Genomic DNA, 22824 nt, shown 5'->3' on the forward strand with positions numbered 1-22824 from the left:
TTTCGACAAGTTCAAGGAGTTGACTACGATGAGACCTTCTCACACGTAGCGATGCTTAAGTCCGTCCAAATCATGTTAGCAATTGCCGCATTTTATGATTATGAAATTTGGCAAATGGATGTAAAGATTGTATTCCTGAATGGATTTCTAGAAGAAGAGTTGTATATGATGCAACCTGAAGGTTTTATCGATCCAAAGGGAGATAACAGAGTGTGCAAGCTCCAGCGATCCATTTATGGACTGGTGCAAGTGTTGGGTTTCGTAGTAATTTCAAAAAAATTCCTACACACACGCAAGATCATGGTGATGCATAGCAACGAGAGGGGGAGAGTGTGATCTACATACCCTTGTAGATCGACAACGGAAGCGTTAACTTGGTTGATGTAGTCGTGCGTCTTCACGGCCCAACCGATCAAGCACCGAAACTACGGCACCTCCGAGTTCTAGCACACGTTCAGCTCGATGACGATCCCCGGACTCCGATCAAGCAAAGTGTCGGGGAAGAGTTCCGTCAGCACGACGGCGTGGTGACGATCTTGATGTACTACTGTCGCAGGGCTTTGCCTAAGCACCGCTACAATATGACCGAGGTGGAATATGGTGGAGGGGGGCACCGCACACGGCTAAGGAACGATCACGAAGATCAACTTGTGTGTCCATGGGGCGCCCCTTGCCTCAGTATATAAAGGATGGAGGAGGAGGAGGCCGGCCAAGGCTTGGTGCGGCCAGGATGTGGAGTCCTACTAGGACTCCAAGTCCTAGTAGGAGTCCACCAAGAGGGGAGGAAGGGAGAAGAAAGTGGAGGAGAAGGAGAGGTGGCCGGCCCCCTTTTCCCTAGTCCAATTCGGACTAGAGGGGAGGGGGGCGCAGCAGCCCCTTGGCCCTTTCTCCTCTTCCCACTAAAGCCCATCAAGGCCCATTGCTTCTCCCGTAACTACCCGGTACTCCAAAAAATACCCGAATCACTCGGAACCTTTCCGATGTCCGAATATAGTCGTCCAATATATCGATCTTTACGTCTTGACCATTTCGAGACTCCTCGTCATGTCCCCGATCTCATCCGGGACTCCGAACTCCTTCGGTACATCAAAACTCATAAACTCATAATATATCTGTCATCGAAACCTTAAGCGTGCGGACCCTACGGGTTCGAGAACAATGTAGACATGACCGAGACACGTCTTCGGTCAATAACCAATAGCGGGACCTGGATGCCCATATTGGCTCCTACATATTCTACGAAGATCTTTATCGGTCAGACCGCATAACAACATACGTTGTTCCCTTTGTCATCGGTATGTTACTTGCCCGAGATTCGATCGTCGGTATCCAATACCTAGTTCAATCTCGTTACCGGCAAGTCTCTTTACTCGTTCTGTAATACATCATCCCGCAACTAACTCATTAGTTGTAATGCTTGCAAGGCTTAAGTGATGTGCATTACCGAGAGGGCCCAGAGATACCTCTCTGACAATCGGAGTGACAAATCCTAATCTCGAAATACGCCAACCCAACATGTACCTTTGGAGACACCTGTAGAGCTCCTTTATAATCACCCAGTTACGTTGTGACGTTTGGTAGCACACAAAGTGTTCCTCCAGCAAACGGGAGTTGCATAATCTCATAGTCATAGGAACATGTATAAGTCATGAAGAAAGCAAATAGCAACATACTAAACGATCAAGTGCTAAGCTAACGGAATGGGTCAAGTCAATCAGATCATTCATCTAATGATGTGATCCCATTAATCAAATAACAACTCTTTGTCTATGGTTAGGAAACATAACCATCTTTGATTAATGAGCTAGTCAAGTAGAGGCATACTAGTGACACTCTGTTTGTCTATGTATTCACACATGTATTATGTTTCCGGTTAATACAATTCTAGCATGAATAATAAACATTTATCATGAAATAAGGAAATAAATAATAACTTTATTATTTCCTCTAGGGCATATTTCTTCAATATGTGGATGACATATTGTTGATCGGAAATGATACGAAATTTCTGGATAGCATAAAAGGATACTTGAATAAGAATTTTTCTATGAAAGTCCTCGGTGAAGCTGCTTATATATTGGGCATCAAGATCTATATAGATAGATCAAGATGCTTAATTGGACTTTCACAAAGCACATACCTTGATAAAGTTTTGAAGAAGTTTAAAATGGATCAAGCAAAGAAAGGGTTCTTGCCTGTGTTACAAGGTGTGAAGTTGAGTCAGACTCAATGCCCGACCACTGCAGAAGATAGAGAGAAAATGAAAGTCATTCCCTATGCTTCAACCATAGGTTCTATCATGTATGCAATGCTGTGTACCAGACCTGATGTGTGCCTTGCAATTAGTTTAGCAGGGAGGTACCAAAGTAATCCAGGAGTGGATCACTGGACAACGGTCAAGAACATCCTGAAATACCCGAAGAGGACTAAGGATATGTTTCTCGTTTATGGAGGTGACAAAGAGCTCGTCGTAAATAGTTACGTCAATGCAAGCTTTGACACTGATCCGGATGACTCTAAGTCACAAACCGGATACGTATTTATATTGAACGGTGGAGCTGTCACTTGGTGCAGTTCTAAGCAAAGCGTCGTGGCGGGATCTATGTGTGAAGCGGAGTACATAGCTGCATCGGAAGCAGCGAATGAAGGAGTCTGGATGAAGGAGTTCATATCCAATCTAGGTGTCATACCTAGTGCATCGGGTCCAATGAAAATACTTTGTGACAACACTGGAGCAATAGCCTTGGCGAAGGAATCCAGATTTCACAAGAGAACCAAACACATCAAGAGACACTTCAATTCCATCCACGATCAAGTCAAGGAGGGAGACATAGAGATTTGCAAGATACATACGGATCTGAATATTGCAGACCCGTTGACTAAGCCTCTCTCACGAGCAAAACATGATCAGCACCAAGACTCCATGGGTGTTAGAATCATTACTATGTAATCTAGATTATTGACTCTAGTGCAAGTGGGAGACTGAAGGAAATATGCCCTAGAGGCAATAATAAAGTTGTTATTTATATTTCCTTATATCATGATAAATGTTTATTATTCATGCTGGAATTGTATTAACCGGAAACTTAGTACATGTGTGAATACATAGGCAAACAGAGTGTCCCTAGTATGCCTCAACTTGACTAGCCCGTTAATCAAAGATGGTTAAGTTTCCTAGCCATAGACATGTGTTGTCATTTGATGAACGGGATCACACCATTAGAGAATGATGTGATGGACAAGACCCATCCATTAGCTTAGCACTATGATCGTTTAGTTTATTGCTATTGCTTTCTTCATGACTTATACATGTTCCTATGACTATGAGATTATGCAACTCCCAAATACCGGAGGAACACTTAGTGTGATATCAAACGTCACAATGTAACTGGGTGATTATAAAGATGCTCTACAGGTCTCTTCGATGGTGTTTGTTGAGTTGGCATAGATCGAGATTAGGATTTGTCACTCCGTGTATCAGAGAGGTATCTCTGGGCCCTCTCGGTAATGCTCATCACTATAAGCCTTGCAAAAAATGTGACTAATTAGTTAATTGCGGGATGATGCATTATGGAACGAGTAAAGAGACTTGCCGGTAATGAGATTGAACTAGGTATGATGATACCGACGATCGAATCTCGGGCAAGTAACATACCGATGACAAAGGGAACAACGTACGTTGTTATGCGGTTTGACCGACAAAGATCTTCGTAGAATATGTAGGAGCCAATATGAGCATCCAGGTTCCGCTATTTGTTATTGACCGGAGATGTGTCTCGGTCATGTCTACATAGTTCTCGAACACGTAGGGTCCGCACGCTTAACGTTCGATGACGATTTGTATTATGAGTTTATGTGATTTGATGACCGAAGGTTGTTCGGAGTCCCGGATGAGATCACAAACGTGACGAGGAGTCTCGAAATGGTCGAGACATAAAGATTGATATATTGGACCATGTTATTCAGACACCGGAAGTATTCCGGATATTTTCTGGTAAAACCGGAGTGCCGGAGGGGTTACCGGAACCCCCTGGGGAAACTAATGGGCCACCATGGGCCTTGTTGGAGAGAGAGGAGGGCAGCCAGGGCAGGCCGCGCCCCCCTAGCAGTTCAAATTGGACAAGGGAAGGGGGGCGGCGCCCCCCTTTCCTACTCCCTCTCCCTCTCCTTCCTTCCCCCTCTCTCCCTTTTGGTGGAATCCTACTAGGACTTGGAGTCCTAGTAGGACTCCCCTCTTGGGCGCGCCCTAGGGGCCGGCCGGCCCTCCCCTCCTCCCTCCTTCATATACGTGGGGAGGGGGGCACCCTAACACACACAAGGTGATCTTTTAGCCGTGTGCGGTGCCCCCTCCACAGTTACACACCTCGGTCATATCGTCGTAGTGCTTAGGCGAAGCCCTGCGCCGGTAACTTCATCATCATCGTCGCCACGCCGTCGTGATGATGAAACTCTCCCTTGGACTCAACTGGATCAAGAGTACGAGGGACGTCATCGAGCTGAACGTGTGCTGAACACGGAGGTGCCGTACATTCGGTGCTAGGATTGGTCGGATCGTGAAGACGTGTGAGTACATCAACCGCGTTGATAAAATGCTTCCACTTTCAGTCTACGAGGGTACATGGACACACTCTCCCCGCTCGTTGCTATGCTTCTCCTAGATAGACCTTGCGTGATCGTAGGATTTTTTTTGAAATACTACGTTTCCCAACATACTTGTGGGTCATCAATGTCGCACGATGCATCTCGGCCTTCGGATTCATCACACCACCACCACTGAGCTTGTCGCATACTCTAACGCCGACTAGGCCGGCTGCCTCAACACACGTATGTCTAAAGAGACAAAACACCGACTCTCGGTCTTGTGTCGAGGCGTAGTACCGAGCGGTTGCCAATGCCACGGAGTCAACGTGGCTATGCCAGCTTCTCAGCTAACTCCATCAATCTCTAGCGCGCACCACAATAGTCTATTGCGACAACATCATCTCTATGTACATGCCGAGCACCTGATGCAACATCAACGCATGAGGCATATTAGATCGATCTTCACTTTGTGCGAGAGCATGCCACGCTTGGTGAAATACGCGTTCTTCATGTGCCACAAGCTCGTAGTCCACTGATATTTTGACCAAAGGTTTACCGACAGGCGTCTTCCTCAAACTCTAGTCCAGTCTCAACGTCGGGGAGCCCAAAGTTTTGAACAACTCATGCACTATGTGCACATGTACAACCTGCGTGATAGGCATTATCGGCTAGTGTCGTTGTACTCTCTCCCTATCCCCCTCTCTCGTGCAATTGTATATATAAGCACACAATGCCAGTTGATACAATCAGGAAAGAGTTTACACCGCCTAACTCTCTTAGCCATATGTGAAGCTTTCCATGAAGCTTAGATAGGCCACTTGCACATTTTCAGGGTCTAACTCCCCCGCATTTTCATTCTAACTTTCTTTTTTTAGAAAATTTTCAATCTTAACCATGATAGTCAACTTAACCAACAATGGTGTTAAAAAAACTTAACCAACAACGTGCTTTTAAGACATCTCACCACTCATGTCGAACGGTAACCAACAACGTGTTGAAATGAACCCCGCTAAAAAAACATGTTGAAGCAAACAACTATATAGAAACTTCCCCGCAAAAACAAATAATAGAAATTCATAAACATTAGAATCTAAAAGGAACTCAAAATCAAAAGGGAAATGTTACAAATCAACTGATAGATTACGTCGCTTGCGTTGACCACCTCCCTTTGTTGCCACATGTCCCGTGTGCGCCCTAGTACAGTGCACCCCCGAGTTTCTAGAAATATCCGGGGCAACTCTGTCCCCTTCCTCTAGTGTTTCACCCTCGTTCTTTCAACCCACTTTTTCCGATCTGGATGAAGCCCAAATACTAAGATCTATGCCGGCTGCTGCAAGGTGCATGCATGAATGGTGTTTGGAAGGCGCTGATGATGCGGGCTAGGGCTCTGCTCGCCACCGCGTGCTTGGCAGATCCATGCCCGTTGCTGCAAGGTGTCGTTGATGCGGGCCAGGGCACCGCTCGCCACCGCGTTCTTGGCAGATCCATGCCGTTGCTGCAAGGTGCCGTTGATGCGGGCCAGGGCACCACTCATCACCCATGCTAGGCAGATCCATGCCCGTTGCTGCAAGGTGCCGTTGATGCAGGCCAACCCCTTTCTCCTTTCCTCCTCCTCTCTCCTTACCCCCCTCTCTTTCCACAAACGAGCTCCCAAACCAACTCTCATGACGTTCTTTTCTTGGGTGCTTTTCTGTAACAATACCTTTATTGTAAAAAATTCTACAAAAAGAACTATGTATAAAAATTTCATAAAAAACATTCTGCAACAAGACCTTTGTTAGGATTTTTTTTTTTTGCAACAAGAGCAAATTCTGTACCAAAACTTTTGTGCAACTAGATCTATGCTGCAAAAAAAATTATGCAACAAGATTCCGCTCAATGCGCTAGATCCAACGGCTCGCGACTTGGCCAATCTTTTAAAAAGTTCAGCTGACTAGCACGCCTCAAATCAAAGAGACTTGGTTTTATCTATTTGATCCGATATACATCGTGAGAAGGCACGGAAAGGCGATTACATCTGATACGGGCTCCCAAATTTAATTTGGCAGGACATTATCTAAGCCATCAAGGAGGAAATTTAACCAGCCGGCACGGAACTCATCACACCCGATCTACACGTACACACAGCAAGCCGGCCCCGACCGACCCCGAACCAGTTCGTTCCGCCCGGTCGCCGCACCACCCCCCCCCCCAAACACCGGCGGTGGTCATGCCGCCTCCGCCTCCTCCGCAACCCCCGCCCCCACCTCCTCCGCCGCCGCCGTCTTCGCCCCCTCCTCTCAGCGCCCACCGCCTCCCTCTCCCGCCCGCGCCGTCCTCTCCCACCTCGCTCCTCCTCGCGCCGGCCCCCTCCCCGTCCCGCGCCTTCGCGCTCCTCTTCCCGGACGCCTCCGCGCGCCTCTTCGCCTCCCCCCCCCCCCCCGCCTCCGCCGCGTCGCCCGCCCCAGCTCCCACCCCTGTGCCCTCCCCGCTCGCCGCCGCCGCCTGCTTCGCGCTCCTGCTCCCCTCCTCCCACCTCCTCTTCCTCTCCGCGCACCCGGCCCCCTCCTCCCCCGCGGTCCACCTCCGCGCCTACTCCCTCGCCTCTGCTCGCTTCGCCCCCGCCCCGCTCTCCTTCAAGCGCCACGTCTCGCCCTCCGGCCTGCCCCTCCACGGCCTTCCGTTCGGCCTCGGCGTCCGCCTCGCGGGCGGGGTCAACGCCGTGGCGCTTCTCTCCCTCGCCGCCGGGCAGATCTGGGTGCTTGCACCGAGGATGGCCGCGGACGGGAGGACGCTTGAGCTGCACAAGTGTGCGGTCATCCAGCTCGAGCCAACGCGGCCGGTGTATGCCATGGAGGTCGCCATGGGGAGGCTGCTGCTCGGCGAGGCTGGCGGCGTGCGCGTGTTCCCACTGAGGAGTTTGATGAAGGGTGGGAGGGAGAAGGAGGGGAGGAAGGAGGGTGCCGCGGCATCAGCAAAGAAGAGCTTGCATAAGAAAAACGGGATTCTGAATGGACTGATTGTGCCAGTTGGGCGTGGTAGTGGCGCCCGAGGTGGTCAAGGAGGTGCTGCTTCCGACTGTGAGTATTTCCCGCTTCTGTGAAGCTTTGATTCCGTTTTATAACCAGACAATCAAAGAACTAGCACTAAAGTAATTAGGTTTGCGCTTCGTCGCCGACGATTGCGGGCGCCGTTATCTTCCTGAAGACGTTGTCGTGGTGCTCCTCTGTGTGCCAGGGTTCCGGGTGAAGACCCTTGTTCCTTTTGGACTCGGCAACGGCGACGTTTTCCCTCTGGGGGGGGGGGTGGGGGGGGGGGGGGGGGGGGGGGGGGGGGGGGGGGGGCGTTGTCGTGGAGCTTATGTGTTTAGGGCACCGTGTAGCGCTGCACTCAGTTTTCCCAATGCTTTCTTTTGGTAGCGTAGTCGTACTTCTGCTTGATCCGACTATCTTGGGATCGGCATTGTTTGAGGGCTACCCCACCATCTTGTATCGTTCGTTCGGCCGTGTACTTCGTTCGATGTTTCCTTTATTATATATAAAGCGGGGCGAAAGCCTGTTTCGAAAAAAAAGTAATTAGGTTATCAGCTAGGTCTCATGCTCAAAGGTGTGTCTTTGCTAGTGACTTCATATCCGAGTGTTCACCTCGGATGTTCAAGACAACGTAAATGTGCCAGTGGAAATGATGAAATATGAAATGTCTGATCAATTCATATTGTAGGAGTATTTCTTTTTCATTGCAAACAAGGAATATTTGGTTATTTCCATTAATTTAATTGTGTGCCCCTCTAGTTGTCCCACACTTCACTTTCTGTTTGCTGGGTCAGTTAATGGTCTTCTTTTTCATATATAACAGTAAAGGAGCAAAAGCTGGAAGCGTTTTTTTCCTGTTATAAGCAAACTATTTACATGTCTATGTTATGCCTATTCTTATGTTATCTCGGCCCCATTTTCCCCAACTGGTGGCATTTTTTTATGAGCAAACATATTTGAATTGACTAATTTGCATCTAAGCCATAATCATTTCAAACTCAAAATTCCGTAGAGATAAACAACATTCGTTACCGCATGGTAATTCGTTATGTGGATGGGCACCAGACAAACTTTTATTCTGTTCATAGTCATAGATATTGCTAGGTGCTCACATATGTTGCGTGCCATATTTACTAGGACTGTGCTGATGTAAATGGCAGATAAATAGAAGGTGAGTACTTCACTGGGTCTTGGGGGCAGGTCCGTGCAGACATGACGATCAATCCTGACCTGTACCAGTACCAACATCTCCTGGATTAAATTGATTTATTTCTTGAGCCAAATCTACCGCGTAGGATTTCTAGTAGTATATATTAATAAGTACTCCCTCCGTAAAGAAATATAAGAAATATAAGTTTTCTGATTCCACTAGCCTCTCGAAGGACCCCTTGTCCAGAGGATGTACTGTATGTGAATAATCACTAGGACGTGTGTCAACTATATAGCATTCTCAGATAGTTACACAGCAATTCATATCTGGTTCCTTTCAGACACGCTAACTTACAAGCAAAACTCGTAATTGGTACTGCTACTAGAGTTAGTTGTATTCATAGAGTCTTAAACAAGGTTTATGATTCTCCACTTGTACTGCTTGCAGCTGTATTTTCGCAAAATCAATTAATATGTTTCCAATTTATTCTTTCAGGTAAGCTTACAACCTTGAGGGTAAAACAGAATTCAGGGAGCTATTCATCTTTCTTTTTGGCATTTAATCAAGAGGATCATAACTCTCAAGGTGGTGTTAAATTGATAAAATTAGTTAAAGCTGTTTCAATCCAACCTTCTTCCAAGGACAAGTTTTTAGTACTTGATTCAGCTGGAGTGATACATGCCTTCAGTCTTCGAAATGCTGAATTGGAACCGGAAGCTGCCAAAACATGTTTTTTGGATTGTGCCATGAAAGTCCAATTGTTTGCTGTTTTCCCAAGTAGCTCTACGAGTGAGTTTTTGTACTGGCTCTGTTCTTTTTACATTGTGGTGGTTTACTTAATTAATAAATGTGTTCAGAGCATTTGTGCAGAGACACAGATTCTTTGGGTTTCAGATGGTGGACATTCCATACAAATATTGTCACCATTGCCGGCATTTGATGTCAAGTCTCCTAAAAGCGACGATGATGTTAGTGATGAGGAAAGAGAGTTAGCAACCATTAAGCTCTCAGGTTTGTAGCATTGACTTGGTTCTTTTGTTGTCGTTATTTTTTTAATTCGTAACTTAGTCAGATTCTTTAAAAAGTGTGTATTTATTGTCAATTTATTAGAATTCTGAAATGTACCGCCTATTGAAGTATTAGTTCAAACACTGGTTTACATCATTTACATGTTTAACCTCGGAAGTTTATTCACAGTACTTAAAAAACACATAGTAATTGTTCAGAAGAGTAGCATTACCTATTATTCACTTTTTATATTGGCCAGTTTTCTTATCTTCCCACAGATAATGGGAGTGAGTTCATTTGGTTTAGGTGGTCTATATAGTGCTTTCCAGCAGGTAGATCATAACCTTCTTTTCCAGGGGATTAACTTCTGTCGTCCTGCAGCTACTGAAGCCATCTTCACTAGTGAAAAGGTTCAAGACATTGTACATATCTCCAAGGATTCCGTGCTTATCCTTGGCCAAGGTATGAGATAGTGATGTATCTTGAAGCTGAACATTTTGGATTGTGATAAATCTGTTGATATATCGGTTTTGTTTCAGTTCTTCCTTCTCTTATTTTCAATTTTTCTGAACATCATAAATGCTGTTTTTTTCAGGCAACATGTTTTTATATGGAACTGCTTGAATTTGGCTTGTTATCATATTCGTGGTAAATCTATCTAAAGAACTTTCTGTCTTTTCCATTTTCACATTCATTGGTTTAGTCTACACCCACATATATTTTTTTTTGATATCAGGTGGAGACACAGCTGTTGTTTAGATCATGAGTGTGCAGTTTTGGATGGTTTTTTGGCCAACGACAGGGTGGGTTCAATGATTAATAGCTATTTATCACTTGGAAGGCCACTCTTGTGTTGTTCTCTAATGCTTCCCCCTTTTTTCAAGTGCAGCGTTTGTTAATCTTGAAGACATACTTGTTCACCTGTTTTTGGAAGTCATGAGCACCATTAGTCTTTTAATTTCAGTAAGCAGAGTAAAACTCATGACTTGGATGACAACCAGCAAGAGTTGAAAGGTGCAGGCCATTCTATGCTGTCTCGACTGTCTGAAAGCAACATTGCAAAACTCGGAGCCATCTTTCAGCACAGCTCGTCGATACTTCTGAGCAGGTGATGCCACATTATGCAATGCGTGGATTACAACAACTGGGCTGTTGTCTATTCACATTTCTGCACGCCGGGACAAGGGCATTTCTGGTTGCTATGGCTGCACGAAGGGGTGGCTGCAGGCTGCAGCCCTGTGCCCAGGCTCAGCTGTGGTTGATCACCGCCAAGTGCCGCTCCCTTGGTGGTGGACTAGGAGGTTAATCCTACTGCAGCAGGGAGACTGGGCTGTGGAGCTGAGTGTGGTGTGTGCTTTCTTGTAGTAGTTGCCAGGCTCTGGGTGCCTCAGAAACCAATAATGTAGCACTATTTCTGTAAGGTCAGGCCTAAGCTGGAACGATTGGTAAGGTCGTCCATTTAATTATGATGTGAGTTTTGCTACAGCCTGCTAGTTTGTGGTTGTTGATGAATAATATCGAGACCTAGTTATTTGTTTCCTTTTGTTTTGTTTGTTCGTTCACAAATATAAGATGTTCTGGATATTTCAGTATGGACTAAATATATACTGAAATGAGTTAACAAAGGGAAAATGCATTGCAGCTCTCAGGTGCCACATACCCCTATATGAGTATAGCATTAAGAAAAATATCAGGAAATTTCAAAAAATTCTGAAATTTTGGGATATGAAACACGAGTGCACATTGTACACCCGTGTTCATTTTCGTGGGGAATGGGTGATTACGATCCGACATATGTTACACCTAGTTTTTTTTGCTACACATACTTTTGTCTTTTTACTGACATTACCACGGGCACCCATTCCTCACGAAACTGAACACGTGTGTACAACGGGCACCCAGGTTTCATATCTCAAAAATTCAGACTTTTTTGAAATTTCCTAATATGATTTTTACTGCCATATTTATATAGGGGTGTGTGGCACCCAAGAGCCACAAATCCTCTTCCGTTAACAAAGACACTAGAACGTGTCTATACATTCGGTGTGCAAAAAAGTTACTGTAAACATCTTACTCCCTCTGTTCACTATTATAAGATGTTGATGCTCCATTTCACTCATGGGCGGCCGATACCTGGTTTAGTGGTCTGGTCATCGAGCTGCAGTGTTCTGTAAAATGGGCTCTAAATTTCCGGGGCATGAAATTGATCTTCATAGTATCATACTCCATGTTTCATAATGTAGTGCGTATATTAAAACATTACAAACTTTGACTATGTTTATATAATATGTATATTTAAATTAAACAATGCATATCATTGGATACATAATCATTTATATTTTCATGTTGTATATGTTTGAAATTGTATATGTAAATGGTTTTCTTTTTAAACTTGGTCAAAGTTTGGTTAGTTTGACTTTAAACAAAATCTATACACACTATGTTATTGAACGGATAGAGTATATGCAAGTGATTGCTTTATTTATGGATGCTCGTAACTGGCGAAGGTTCATCAGGGAAGGTAGCACACACGAACGTTTTAGGTGACACTTTTAGTTCTGAGTGGGTGGTAATTTCTTCAGAGTGACATGACATTTTTTTCTAGAGAAGACATTTTTCATTTAAGAACTGCTGTCGTTTGATTTTTCTTCACAACTAAAACTTTTATCAAATGACGTTCGCTTGTCACCCCTCTCCCAGCGAACATCAGCTGGGTAACATTACCGTTATTTATTTATTTCCTCCCCGTTGCCGCACCAATTGTTGCTGTGATTTCAAATCGATATGGTAGGTGTATTTTGTCTATTCTGGTGACGAGTGACTGCCGCCACTTCCGCCGCGCAGGACGATACCTCCTTTTCCTTCCTCAAATGTTTCATCCAGCCGCCTACCAGCTCTCGGCGCGACATTCTCCGGCCCCGCTTCAATCTCCCCCTCGTTCTCATCCTGGTATTTCTTTCCCTTCTACCCCCCGGCTCATCCCATAGGGAGTACGTGGTTGCCGCCTTTGGGCTCCTCCTACACAGATCAGCCCCTGCTTGCTTGTGCACACGCTATCCATGTCCCATGCACGCACACGCAAGGTGTTTGATAGAATGCCTATGAGGAAATGAACTGTGGATTCTTAATTAATGATCAGGTATGCTTTGAATAATTTGGGCTGGTGGTGGTTAAAATGCTTCTTTTTAGCGAGGGAAAGTTTAAATGCTTTAATTTCTTAATGCCTTATTTGGCTTAGAGCAGGTGCATATTCGTGAGGACCTCAAACATAGTCTTGGTAAAATTGCTGTCTGACTTGTAGTCTTTTATACAGCATTCTGAAAGCATGTTTGAAGGAATATCTACTACGTATAGCACTTAAAGCCTCCAGTTCTATGAAAGTAGTTGGACGCTCTTCACCTGCTTGCTACTGAGAAATTCTTTCGTATTCTCTTTTGTGACAAGAGAACTAGTCTAAGAAAATGGACCAGGGAGACCTGAAATACTTGAGAACGCCGGACAGGCTAGAATACAAGCCGAGAATAAGTTGTTAGACTAGCCACAATTCCACCTCTATGACATTATCTCCTTGTACTTAGCTCAAGAAGTAGATTATCAACACCAAGTTATACAATTGACGCGTTACAGTTCTATTTCTACTACATAACTGGCATATTATTCTTATTGCCATTAACTCAAGAAGTAGATGATCTGTTCTAGGAGATATGATAGCAGAAGGTGGTTTCACTCGCCCTCTACCTCATTTGCAAGCAGTAATCTACCTTTACCTTGTTCAGCTTCACTACCACCTTGTCCATTGCGGTTCTTTCATCAGGCATCGTTGATGAGCACTGTAAACTCAACTCTATTACAGATGCAAGGCATGTGTTGAGAATGATAGACTGCTCTCTCGATGTGCTTTCATCGCTAGCATGGCAATCACTCTTGATTCCTTGTGATAGAACTTCGTTGTCGACAACATCTATAAGCCTGGTTGGAAATGCTTTAGTAACCCATTGCCGCAAGCTGAGCTCCTCACCGAACAGCGGGCTAGTGGGTCTTTTCCCCGTGAAGACCTCCAGCATCATGATCCCATAGCTGAACACATCGCTCATGCGTGATGCTTTACCAGTTGATCCATACTCTGTTCATTACGCATATGAAAACATAATGGAAAATAAGAAAAAAAATCTTTATTTGTAAACGTTTGGTTTGTTGAAAAGATAGGTAAGTTCAATACCTGGTGCCATGTAGCCGATTGTTCCGGGCAGGTTTGTTAACGCAATGGAGTTATCATCACCCAACAACAACTTGGCAATGCCAAAGTCAGCGATGTGCGCAGTCATGTCTGCGTCCAGCAATACATTGCTAGGCTTCAGATCACAATGAAGAACAACCTCGGTGTGCTGGTGGTGGAGGTACTCCATCGCCATCGCTACATCTAGCATAATTTCTAACCTCTTGAGGAACCCCAAACCCTGAGGGCTGTTGCTTGAGTGCAGCCAACTATCCAAACTCCCATTTGGCATGTACTGGAGCACCAGGGCCTTGAATTCAAAGTTGGAGCAAGTGCTAAGTATTTTCACTAGGTTCCGGTGACGGGCCATGCGCAGAGCACGACACTCTGCATCAAAACTCACAGAGGCTCCTTCATGTTGCATGTTGAGCACCTTTACTGCAACAATTGATTCGTCATCCAGTTGTCCCTTGAAGACTTTGCCAAAGTTCCCAGATCCAATCAGATTGTCCTCACTGAAGTTTTCTGTAGCACGAACAAGCTCGTGGAATGATATTAACCGGTAGTTGATTATGTTCGACTCCGAGGGAACTGATGTCTTTTTGCACTTCTTGATCTTTGTTCTGATTAATATGCACAAGCAGGTAGCCAAAATTGCAACTCCCCCGGCTACAGGAAGTATAATTTTTATCAACGATTCCGGTGATTTATGATGGCTCTGGCAGGGTGAAATGCCTAGACGTGAGAGGCCACAGAGAGCATCGTTTCCTCTCAAAGACTGAAGTGTGATGTTTGAGAAAATTCCTCTATCCGGTATCGGACCATCTAGTTTATTGAAAGAGAGGTTCAGGCTAGTGAGGAAGGTCAGATTGGCCAGTGACTTTGGTATGGTACCCCGAAGGGAATTGTATGATAGGTCCATGGTCTCTATGCTGACTAGCTCTCCAAATGAGTTTGGGATTTGTTCCTGGAATGAATTGTTTGACAGGTTCAGGTAGGTGAGCATCTGGAGCCTGCCCAAGGAATCCGGTAAGCCACCGGTCATAAGATTGCTTGAAAGATCCATTTGAGCAATTTGTTTTACTTGGCTAACATCTCTCGGCAGTGGACCAGTCAGCATGTTGTATGCCAGATTAAGACTGATGAGCTTTGAGAGGCGCCAGAGACTGAAGGGTATGGTCGAAGACAGTGAGTTAAGAGAAGATGTCATGTACTGCAGCTCACTTAGATTACCCATAGTGCTCGGTATCGAGCCAGACAACTGGTTTTTATCAAGATATAATCGTACTAGGCGTGTTAATCTGGAAATTTCTTCTGGGATGGCGCCGGTCAAGGTGTTGTTGGCAAGGTTGAGTTCTTGGAGATTGTTCAGTGTAGTGACGGATACAGGGATGGTCCCGCTCAGTTGGTTTCCATCGAGATCAATTGTGGTAAGGCTGCTAAGATTTGCAATTGTATCTGGAATGCTCCCTGTTAGGCTGTTAGAACTTGCTATGAAGTACTGGAGTTGTGAAGTAAGGTTTCCCAAATAGTCAGGTATGCTTCCTGCAAACGAATTGGACGATATGCCAAGGGTACTCAGGTTCTTGCAGTTGGAGAGTGCATGGATAAAGTTTAGCTTCCCGCTAAGCTTGTTTCCATCCACATACAAGCCCGTAAGACTACGAACATTCCCAAACGTGGTTGGAACTGATCCAGTGAAGGCATTGAGTGTCAGATCAAGAGTTTTTATGCTTGATATATTGCCTATGGATTCAGGAATTTTACCTGTTAGGAGGTTTGTCGAAAAGCTCAAGTAATTGAGGTTTCTCAAATAGCCTATTTGAGGTGGAATTTCTCCTTCCAGCTGGTTGACACTAAGATCAAGCATGACAAGGTCTGTGCGGTTGCTTAGCTCAACCGGGATCTTACCGACGAGGTTATTTGCCGACAGTAGAATAGTAGAAAGCCGAGGCATTGTTGCTAACCATGCCGGTACAGGACCAGTGAAGTTATTAATGGAGATAGAAAGAAGCTCAAGTTTGTTGGATCTGGCCAGTGCCGGCTGGATTGGGCCAGTAAAATGATTCGAAGAAAGACCTAGTTTTTGTAGCATGGGGAGGCTAAAGCTCTTGTTGCCAGGGAGGGAGCCGAAAAGATTGTTGTTCCCCAAACCGAAGATTCGGAGCATGGACATGTTAAAGATGGCAGCAGGGACAGTGCCAGTAAGAAGGTTGAGTTCCAGGACAAGGATTTCAAGCTTCCTCAAATGGCCAATGGCTTCAGGTATGCTTCCAGCGAGCCTGTTCCTGCCAAACCATATGACGCTCAAATTGGGCGTGTTGTTGAAGAGGCCTATAGGTATGGTGCCACTCAGGTCGTTGCTGTTGAGGTTTATGTACCGGAGGTTGCGCAGCGCGCGCAACTGTGTGGGAATGGCCCCGGAGAGTGAATTGTAGCCGATGTGTAGGTACTGGAGCTCGGTGAGGTTGCCGAGCGCCGAGGGGATGGTACCTGACAGGCGGTTCTCGTCGAGGTCGAGGTGTCTGAGCCGCGCGAGCCGGCCAAGCTCGGCAGGGATCACGCCGGCCAGCCCTGTGTTGCTGAGGTTGAGGTGGGAGATGAAGGAGAGGTTGCCAAGCTCCGGTGGTATGGCGCCTCCGAGTGGCATGCCGGGGAGCGACAGCGCGGCCACACGCCGCCCACGGGCGTCGCACGAGACGCCGAGCCAGCCACAGAAGGGCGTGCGTGCCGTCCAGCTGCGACGCAGGACGCCGCGCGGGTCACGCACGCTGGTCCTGAAGGCCAGCAGCGCCGAGAGGTCGTCGTCGGTCGCGTTTGCTGGCTGATCAAGCGCGGCCGTGCCGGGCAGCAGCAGCGAGAAAGCCACCGTGGTCAGTACTAGGACAAGAAGAGCCATGGTGGTAGCGTGATGCGCGTGGTTATGCCTTCCGTGTCTCCAGGCCAGGGATGCATTGCATGCGTGCATTGCGAACTTGAAGAAGCCAGTGGTGTGCTGGGAATTTAGTGCAGTCGCCTTCTGAGTAGTTGATTATCGGTGCAGGGGAACATCAGCAACTCTACATACTGTGCTGGGGTGGAATGGCAGCCCATGCTCCGTTTACTCGGTCCAGAAATCAGATGCTCTCGGTTCACATCTCTGCAGGCGTTCTCAGGCATATGGTCAGAGAAATGGAAATCCCGGCTTTGGCATGCTCTGACCTTCCAGCATCAGCGTGGTTAGCACAAGAGCCATGGTGGACTAGCGGCAGCGTGGAGCTTCATCGAACGGGTACTACTGTACTGCTACTTGAGATGCATGCATCTGAGGCTTTAGATAGAGACTTTTGAGCGCCGCTTGAAAGCCATTTTCCTTGTGAAGAGTTGATTGTCCAAGCAGGGAACATCAGCTGTACCGTGCTGGAGTGGAATGGCAGCCCATGCTCCCTATTCGGTTCATGAATCAGATGCACTTCACATCCTCAAACGTCCTCATCGTTTGACTTGTACTCAACTCCAGCCTAGCCACCCAGGCCAGCAGTGAACGGCATGACCTGAGAAATGGAAGTTCCTCCTGGTTTGGCATGCTCCGACCTTCCGTGCCCACGCGTCATGGAGAAATTCCAACTTAGCATGCACGACTGAATCTGATGCGGCCACACGGAAAAAAGTCTCAGGGTGCAGACCCGGTACGCGATGTTGCCGTTGACGGTGACAGAAGTACAACTTGCTGTCTTTGTGAACCCTCCATCAGTCGGTGCGGCGAGACTGCACGGCGCCTTAACACACTGGTTACGACTCCTCGTGCCGCAGAGTTAGCTTCTGTAACTCTCACACTTGTATTGCCTGGCCTCGATGGGCTTATATTATACTGTGTTACAACAGAGGTACAGAGAGGGAGAGAGGGTACAGCGGCAATACAAGCGTGAAAGTTACAGAACCCAACTCGCAGCTGCTCCGATAGAAACACTGGGAAGAATTACAGAGAGCAACTATATATTGTCATAGGAAGAATTACAGTCAGTACAAAGAGCTAGCTGACCCAGCTAATGTCAGAATTTATGTTGTTGCTCTGTTTACTGGTGTTTTTTCTTTTGAGGAGTGAAGCAGGGTGCTCTGCTTTATTTCCTTACTTCGTTATCTGAGCACAGTAATTTGCCTTGATCTTGTTCAATTTGACAACCACATCATCCATTGGCAGTCTCTCATCAGGTGCAGTCCTTGAGCAAACTAACCCCAACTCGATGATGGACGCCAGGCAAGCATTCAAGATGGCGGAGGAATCCTCGGAGGGATTGCTTATCTTATCCATACCGTGCTTTGGTACATCTTCCAGCAGGCCACGGTCAGTGACACTGGAGAGTTCATATTGGAATGCTTGGTTAACCCACTGCCTTAAGCTCAGCTCACCAGCAAACATTGGATCAGTCGGCTTTTTCCTCGTGAAGACTTCAAGGAGAACAATCCCAAAGCTGTAAACATCACTGAAGCGTGATGCTTTCCCGCTTGATCCGAACTCTGTTCCATGCCAAAAGAAAACCAGTGAGCTTTTATAATGGATCAAAACAATCGGAAATATCTTATCAGACTTACAAGGGAAATTACCTGGTGCCATGTATCCTACAGTGCCGGGCATGCTCGTTAACACGATAGAGTTGTCGTCTCCAACCAGCAGCTTGGAAATCCCAAAATCGGCAACATGTGCAGTCATGTCCATGTCAAGCAAAATGTTGCTCGGCTTTAAATCAAAATGCAGGACAACTTCGAAGTGCCGGTGGTGCAGATACTCCATTGCCATTGCAACATCCAGCATGATTCCAAGCCTTTGCAGAAAACTAATGTGCCTCCGTTCGCTTGAATGCAACCAATCATCTAAGCTGCCATTAGGCATATACTCAAGAACCAATGCTTTGAAGTCAAGATTAGAGCAAGTGCTAATTATCCTGACCAGGTTCCGGTGCCGGGCCATTCGTAGTGCACGACACTCTGTGTCAAAGCTCTTTGAAGCTACTTCGTCTTGCATATTGAGAACCTTTATTGCAATGACAGACTCATCATCTAGCTGACCTTTGAAGACTTTACCAAAGCCTCCAGCCCCTAGCAGGTTATCATCACTGAAGTTGCTTGTTGCACGGACAAGTTCATGGTATGAGATCAACTGGTAGTTCGTCAAGTCTGTGTTTGAGGGCAGTGACATCTTTCCTTGCTTATTCAGCTTTCTTCTAACCAACATGTACACGCAAGCTGATAAAACAAATAATGTCACTACTGCAGGTAATATGACTTTCAGCAGTAGTTGTTTTGACCTTGAGTGTGAGTTGTTCTGGCATGGCGATATTCCTTCCCTTGGAAGGCCGCAGAGTGCACTGTTTCCCATCAATGATTCGAGAGTGATGTTGGAGAACACACCTCCTTCTGGTATCTGTCCATCTAGCTTGTTGAAAGAGAGGTTCAGGTTGGCAAGATAAGTGAGGTTGGCCAATGACTTCGGAATGGCACCAGAAAGTGCATTGGAGGAGAAGTCTAACTCCTCAATACTTAATAACTTTCCAAGTGAGTCTGGTATTGATCCTTCTAATAAGTTTCTGGACAGATTCAGATTGATCATCATCTGCAGTGCACCAAATGAAGTTGGGATATCACCTGATAGCTGGTTACTCGACAGGTCCATCTCGGTAATTGCAGTCAGTTTCCCTACATCTTCCGGCAGGGAACCACTGAAAGAGTTCTGTGACAAATCAAGCTCAATTAGTTTTCGTTGGCGCCATAGACTTGTTGGTATGGTTGAAGATAACGAGTTGCGGGATAGTGTCATAATCTGTATCTGGCTTAGGTTACTGATGCTACTTGGAATGGGACCAACGAGTCTATTGCTGTCAAGATGCAACTTAGCCAGGCTTGTTAACCCACTGATTTCTGCTGGGATGGTGCCGGACAAGCTATTGTTGGCAAGGTTGAGTTCTTGGAGATTGCTCATTGCAGCGATTGGTGTGGGGATTGTCCCATTCAGCTGGTTTCCACTGAGCGACAGAGTCATTAAGTTGGTAAGATTGGCAAATGTACCTGGGATGCTTCCCGTGATCCTGTTGTTATCTGCTATAAAAGTCTCGAGGACTGTGCTAAGGTTTCCAATGTAGGCTGGCAGACTCCCTGTGAATGTGTTGTTTGCCATGCTGATTGTATTCAGGCTCCTGCAATTTGAGAGTGCAGACAGGAAGTCGAGGTTCCCGCTGAGCTGGTTCCCATCAAGCCAGATGCGACGAAGGTTCAGCAAGTTCCCAAATGAAATTGGCACCGATCCAGTCAAACCATTTCCATAGAAATCTATGGTTGTGAGGTTAGAAAGATTGCCTATGGAATCAGGAATGGGACCTGTTATTCGGTTGTTGGCAAAGCTCATAAACCTGAGGTTTGTCAACCGTCCAAACTCTTGTGGGATTCCCCCCTCAAGTTTGTTCTGGCTAAGGTCCAAACCGAGAAGCTCAGTGTGGTTGCTCAGTTCCACAGGGATCTTTCCAGTGAGGCCATTTGTCGACAAGTAAATTCTTGTGAGGTTCGGCATTGTCGCCAACCATGATGGCACGGGACCGGTGAAATCATTCACGGCGAGGGAGAGCGTGTCAAGGTTCCGACACGCCGAAAGACCTGGCGGGATAGGTCCCTCAAACTGGTTTTCATTGAGGGACAACACTTCCAACATGGGGAGGTAGAAGCTCTCATTTCCAGGGATTGGACCTGAGAGATTGTTCCTTGTGATGGCTATGACCTGCAGCTGGGACATGTTGAAGATGGCAGGAGGCATGGGGCCTGAGAGAAGATTGCCTTCCAGGACCAGCCACTCGAGCTTCGACAACGAGCCGATGCTGTCAGGAATCGCTCCCGTCAGCCGGTTCGACCCGAGACGCACCACGCGCAGATCGGGCGTGTTGTTGAACAGGCCATGCGGTATCGGCCTGCTCAAGTCATTGTTTGACAGTCTCAGCGACTGAAGTTTCCTCAGGTTTTGAAACTCGTATGGGATTGCGCCGAAGAAGTTGTTGCTGTCGAGGTAAAGAGACTGGAGCCCTGTGAGGTTGCCAAGGGTGGAGGGGATGGCACCTGACAAACTGTTGTACGAGAGGACGAGGTTTTGGAGCCGGGGCAGGCCGCCAAGCTCGCTGGGCACGGGGCCGGCGAGGCTCGTGTTGCTGAGCACGAGGCTGGAGAGGAAGGAGAGGTTGCCAAGCTGCGGGGCGATGCTGCCATGGAGCGGCACGCCGTCGAGCTCTAGGCCGGTGACGCGCTGCCCGCGGCGGTCGCATGAGACCCCGACCCAGGAGCAAGGGGACGCCGCCGCGGTCCAGTTGCCGGCGAGGATGCCGAGAGGGTCCTCCACCTGTGCTTTGAAGGCGAGCAGCGCGGCCAGGTCCGTGGCGTTGGACGACGCCGGCTGCGCCGCGCCACATGGCATCAGCGAGACGAGGAGCGCCGCCATGCAGAGGCAGAGACGAGCGGCCATGGATGTGGAGAGGTGAAGGTTGGTGAGGGAATATGGGGCGTGGTGCGCTGGTTTTGGACGTGCCATCGATCAGTGGGCTCAAGTGGCTGATAACTGAAACTGAAAAGGAGGAGGAGCCGTCCCTCCAACTTGCTCCCATTATTTAATGACGAGGAGTGGAACAGGCGTAATGCTGCTGCAGTAGTCAACATGTTCACATGCATCTGACCACACACGGCTGCTTCTTGGAAACGAGATCTTCCTTCAGGTGCTAGAGCTCTTTCCTTCATTGGATACCTGAATCGGATTCGGAGGCACCGATGCAATTCAAAAGTTGAGATTGATCAGCTGATTAACAGAACAGAGATGATTCTGGTTCTACTTGATCGTAGGTGGAGCTGATCCTGGTTGGCGGAGACGCACCATCACGCCAGTTTTCAAATGGTTATTAGGCTCTAGACTGCACACATTGACACATTATTGACGCTGGTCGGATCCATTATACAAGTGCAAGTTGATGATAGCATAGTTCTTCTGGCTTCCTGGGCTCTCTCAGAGTAAAATACTCCCAAGTGCGCGTCATTCGCATCTTTATCGTCGTAGCACCGTATCTGAGTGAGTGAGCTGTGCACCTTTCTTCTTTCTGAATATGGTGAGAAGCTGTTGTTGTAGTGCTTGTGTTGTGTTGGACCGACCTGGCATCAGACTATTCCATGGCCCATGGCTACTTCAATAATTTGAATTTTGGTGCTGTTCTTATATGAGATAATTGAAAAATAAACAACTGACGGAAGTGGGTGTTGGGAAGTTCGGTAAGATTTTGGGCTCGAGTGTTAATGATAAGTAATAACTGGTAGCTCATGCATACTACTACTACCTTCTTCCCCAATCTTAATGAAAATGACAAGCAACGATTGCTTCTTCTTCTTGAAAAAGTCCTGAGAATATGATTCCGTTGTTTAATTCGGCGATGTGGTGGGTGGAAGGTGGAAGACTAGCTTTGCTTCCTAGTAGAAAGAAATAGGGAAGAATAAACATATTCTTGTTGCTAGTTACGATGAACCTACATAGTATGGTTTTCTTATCTTCTATATCTAAATAGTTAGCCTCCACTAACATATTTTTCTTAACATGCAATCATGCCACATCATCAAGCAACATGCATGGCAAAAGGCCCACCACAACATGCATTCATGCACATGAAAACGTCCACCTCAACATGCAAACATTTATTAGATATTTTACAATACATTAATCAAACACAATAAAGCATATGGATTTGCAATTTTAGTTTTCGTAGTATCACTATTCACGTTCCATAGAAATTACATATCATCGAAATGTATTGCAAATATTTCCGTAACAACGTGCGAGGTATCATCTAGTATGTAGAAGAGTTGAT

The 22824-nt window shown here is 46.6% G+C and overlaps 2 protein-coding genes and 1 pseudogene across 5 annotated transcripts; 2 read left to right on the forward strand and 1 right to left on the reverse strand.

Annotated features, from left to right (window-relative positions):
• Nucleotides 1–6775: 6775 nt before the first annotated feature.
• On the forward strand, nucleotides 6776–11289 carry LOC125544473 (RE1-silencing transcription factor-like). Of its 4 annotated transcripts, none has more exons than XM_048708183.1 (7): nucleotides 6776–7640; nucleotides 9238–9531; nucleotides 9600–9753; nucleotides 10132–10212; nucleotides 10346–10398; nucleotides 10487–10553; nucleotides 10640–11289. In XM_048708183.1, the coding sequence occupies exons 1-3, from the start codon at nucleotides 6791–6793 to the stop codon at nucleotides 9680–9682; spliced, it is 1227 nt and encodes a 408-aa protein (XP_048564140.1). In that variant the 5' UTR covers nucleotides 6776–6790; the 3' UTR covers nucleotides 9683–9753; nucleotides 10132–10212; nucleotides 10346–10398; nucleotides 10487–10553; nucleotides 10640–11289. The 4 variants fall into 4 exon arrangements, with proteins under 4 accessions (XP_048564140.1, XP_048564139.1, XP_048564138.1 ...); XM_048708182.1 differs by having other exon boundaries at nucleotides 9613–9753; nucleotides 10107–10212; XM_048708181.1 differs by having other exon boundaries at nucleotides 9613–9753.
• Nucleotides 11290–12536: 1247 nt separating this feature from the next.
• On the reverse strand, nucleotides 12537–18041 carry LOC125544475 (probable LRR receptor-like serine/threonine-protein kinase At3g47570). The gene is made up of 2 exons (XM_048708185.1): nucleotides 13970–18041; nucleotides 12537–13873 (listed from the first exon to the last, which is right to left on the reverse strand). Exons 1-2 carry the CDS (start codon nucleotides 16932–16934, stop codon nucleotides 13485–13487), a joined length of 3354 nt encoding a protein of 1117 aa, XP_048564142.1. The 5' UTR covers nucleotides 16935–18041; the 3' UTR covers nucleotides 12537–13484.
• A 1684-nt stretch (nucleotides 18042–19725) lies between these two features.
• On the forward strand, nucleotides 19726–20655 carry LOC125544476 (annotated as a pseudogene).
• The last annotated feature ends 2169 nt before the right edge of the window (nucleotides 20656–22824 follow it).

Source organism: Triticum urartu, chromosome 3 (assembly GCF_003073215.2).
Source record: "Triticum urartu cultivar G1812 chromosome 3, Tu2.1, whole genome shotgun sequence".
In the NCBI taxonomy this organism is placed as follows: Eukaryota; Viridiplantae; Streptophyta; class Magnoliopsida; order Poales; family Poaceae; genus Triticum; species Triticum urartu.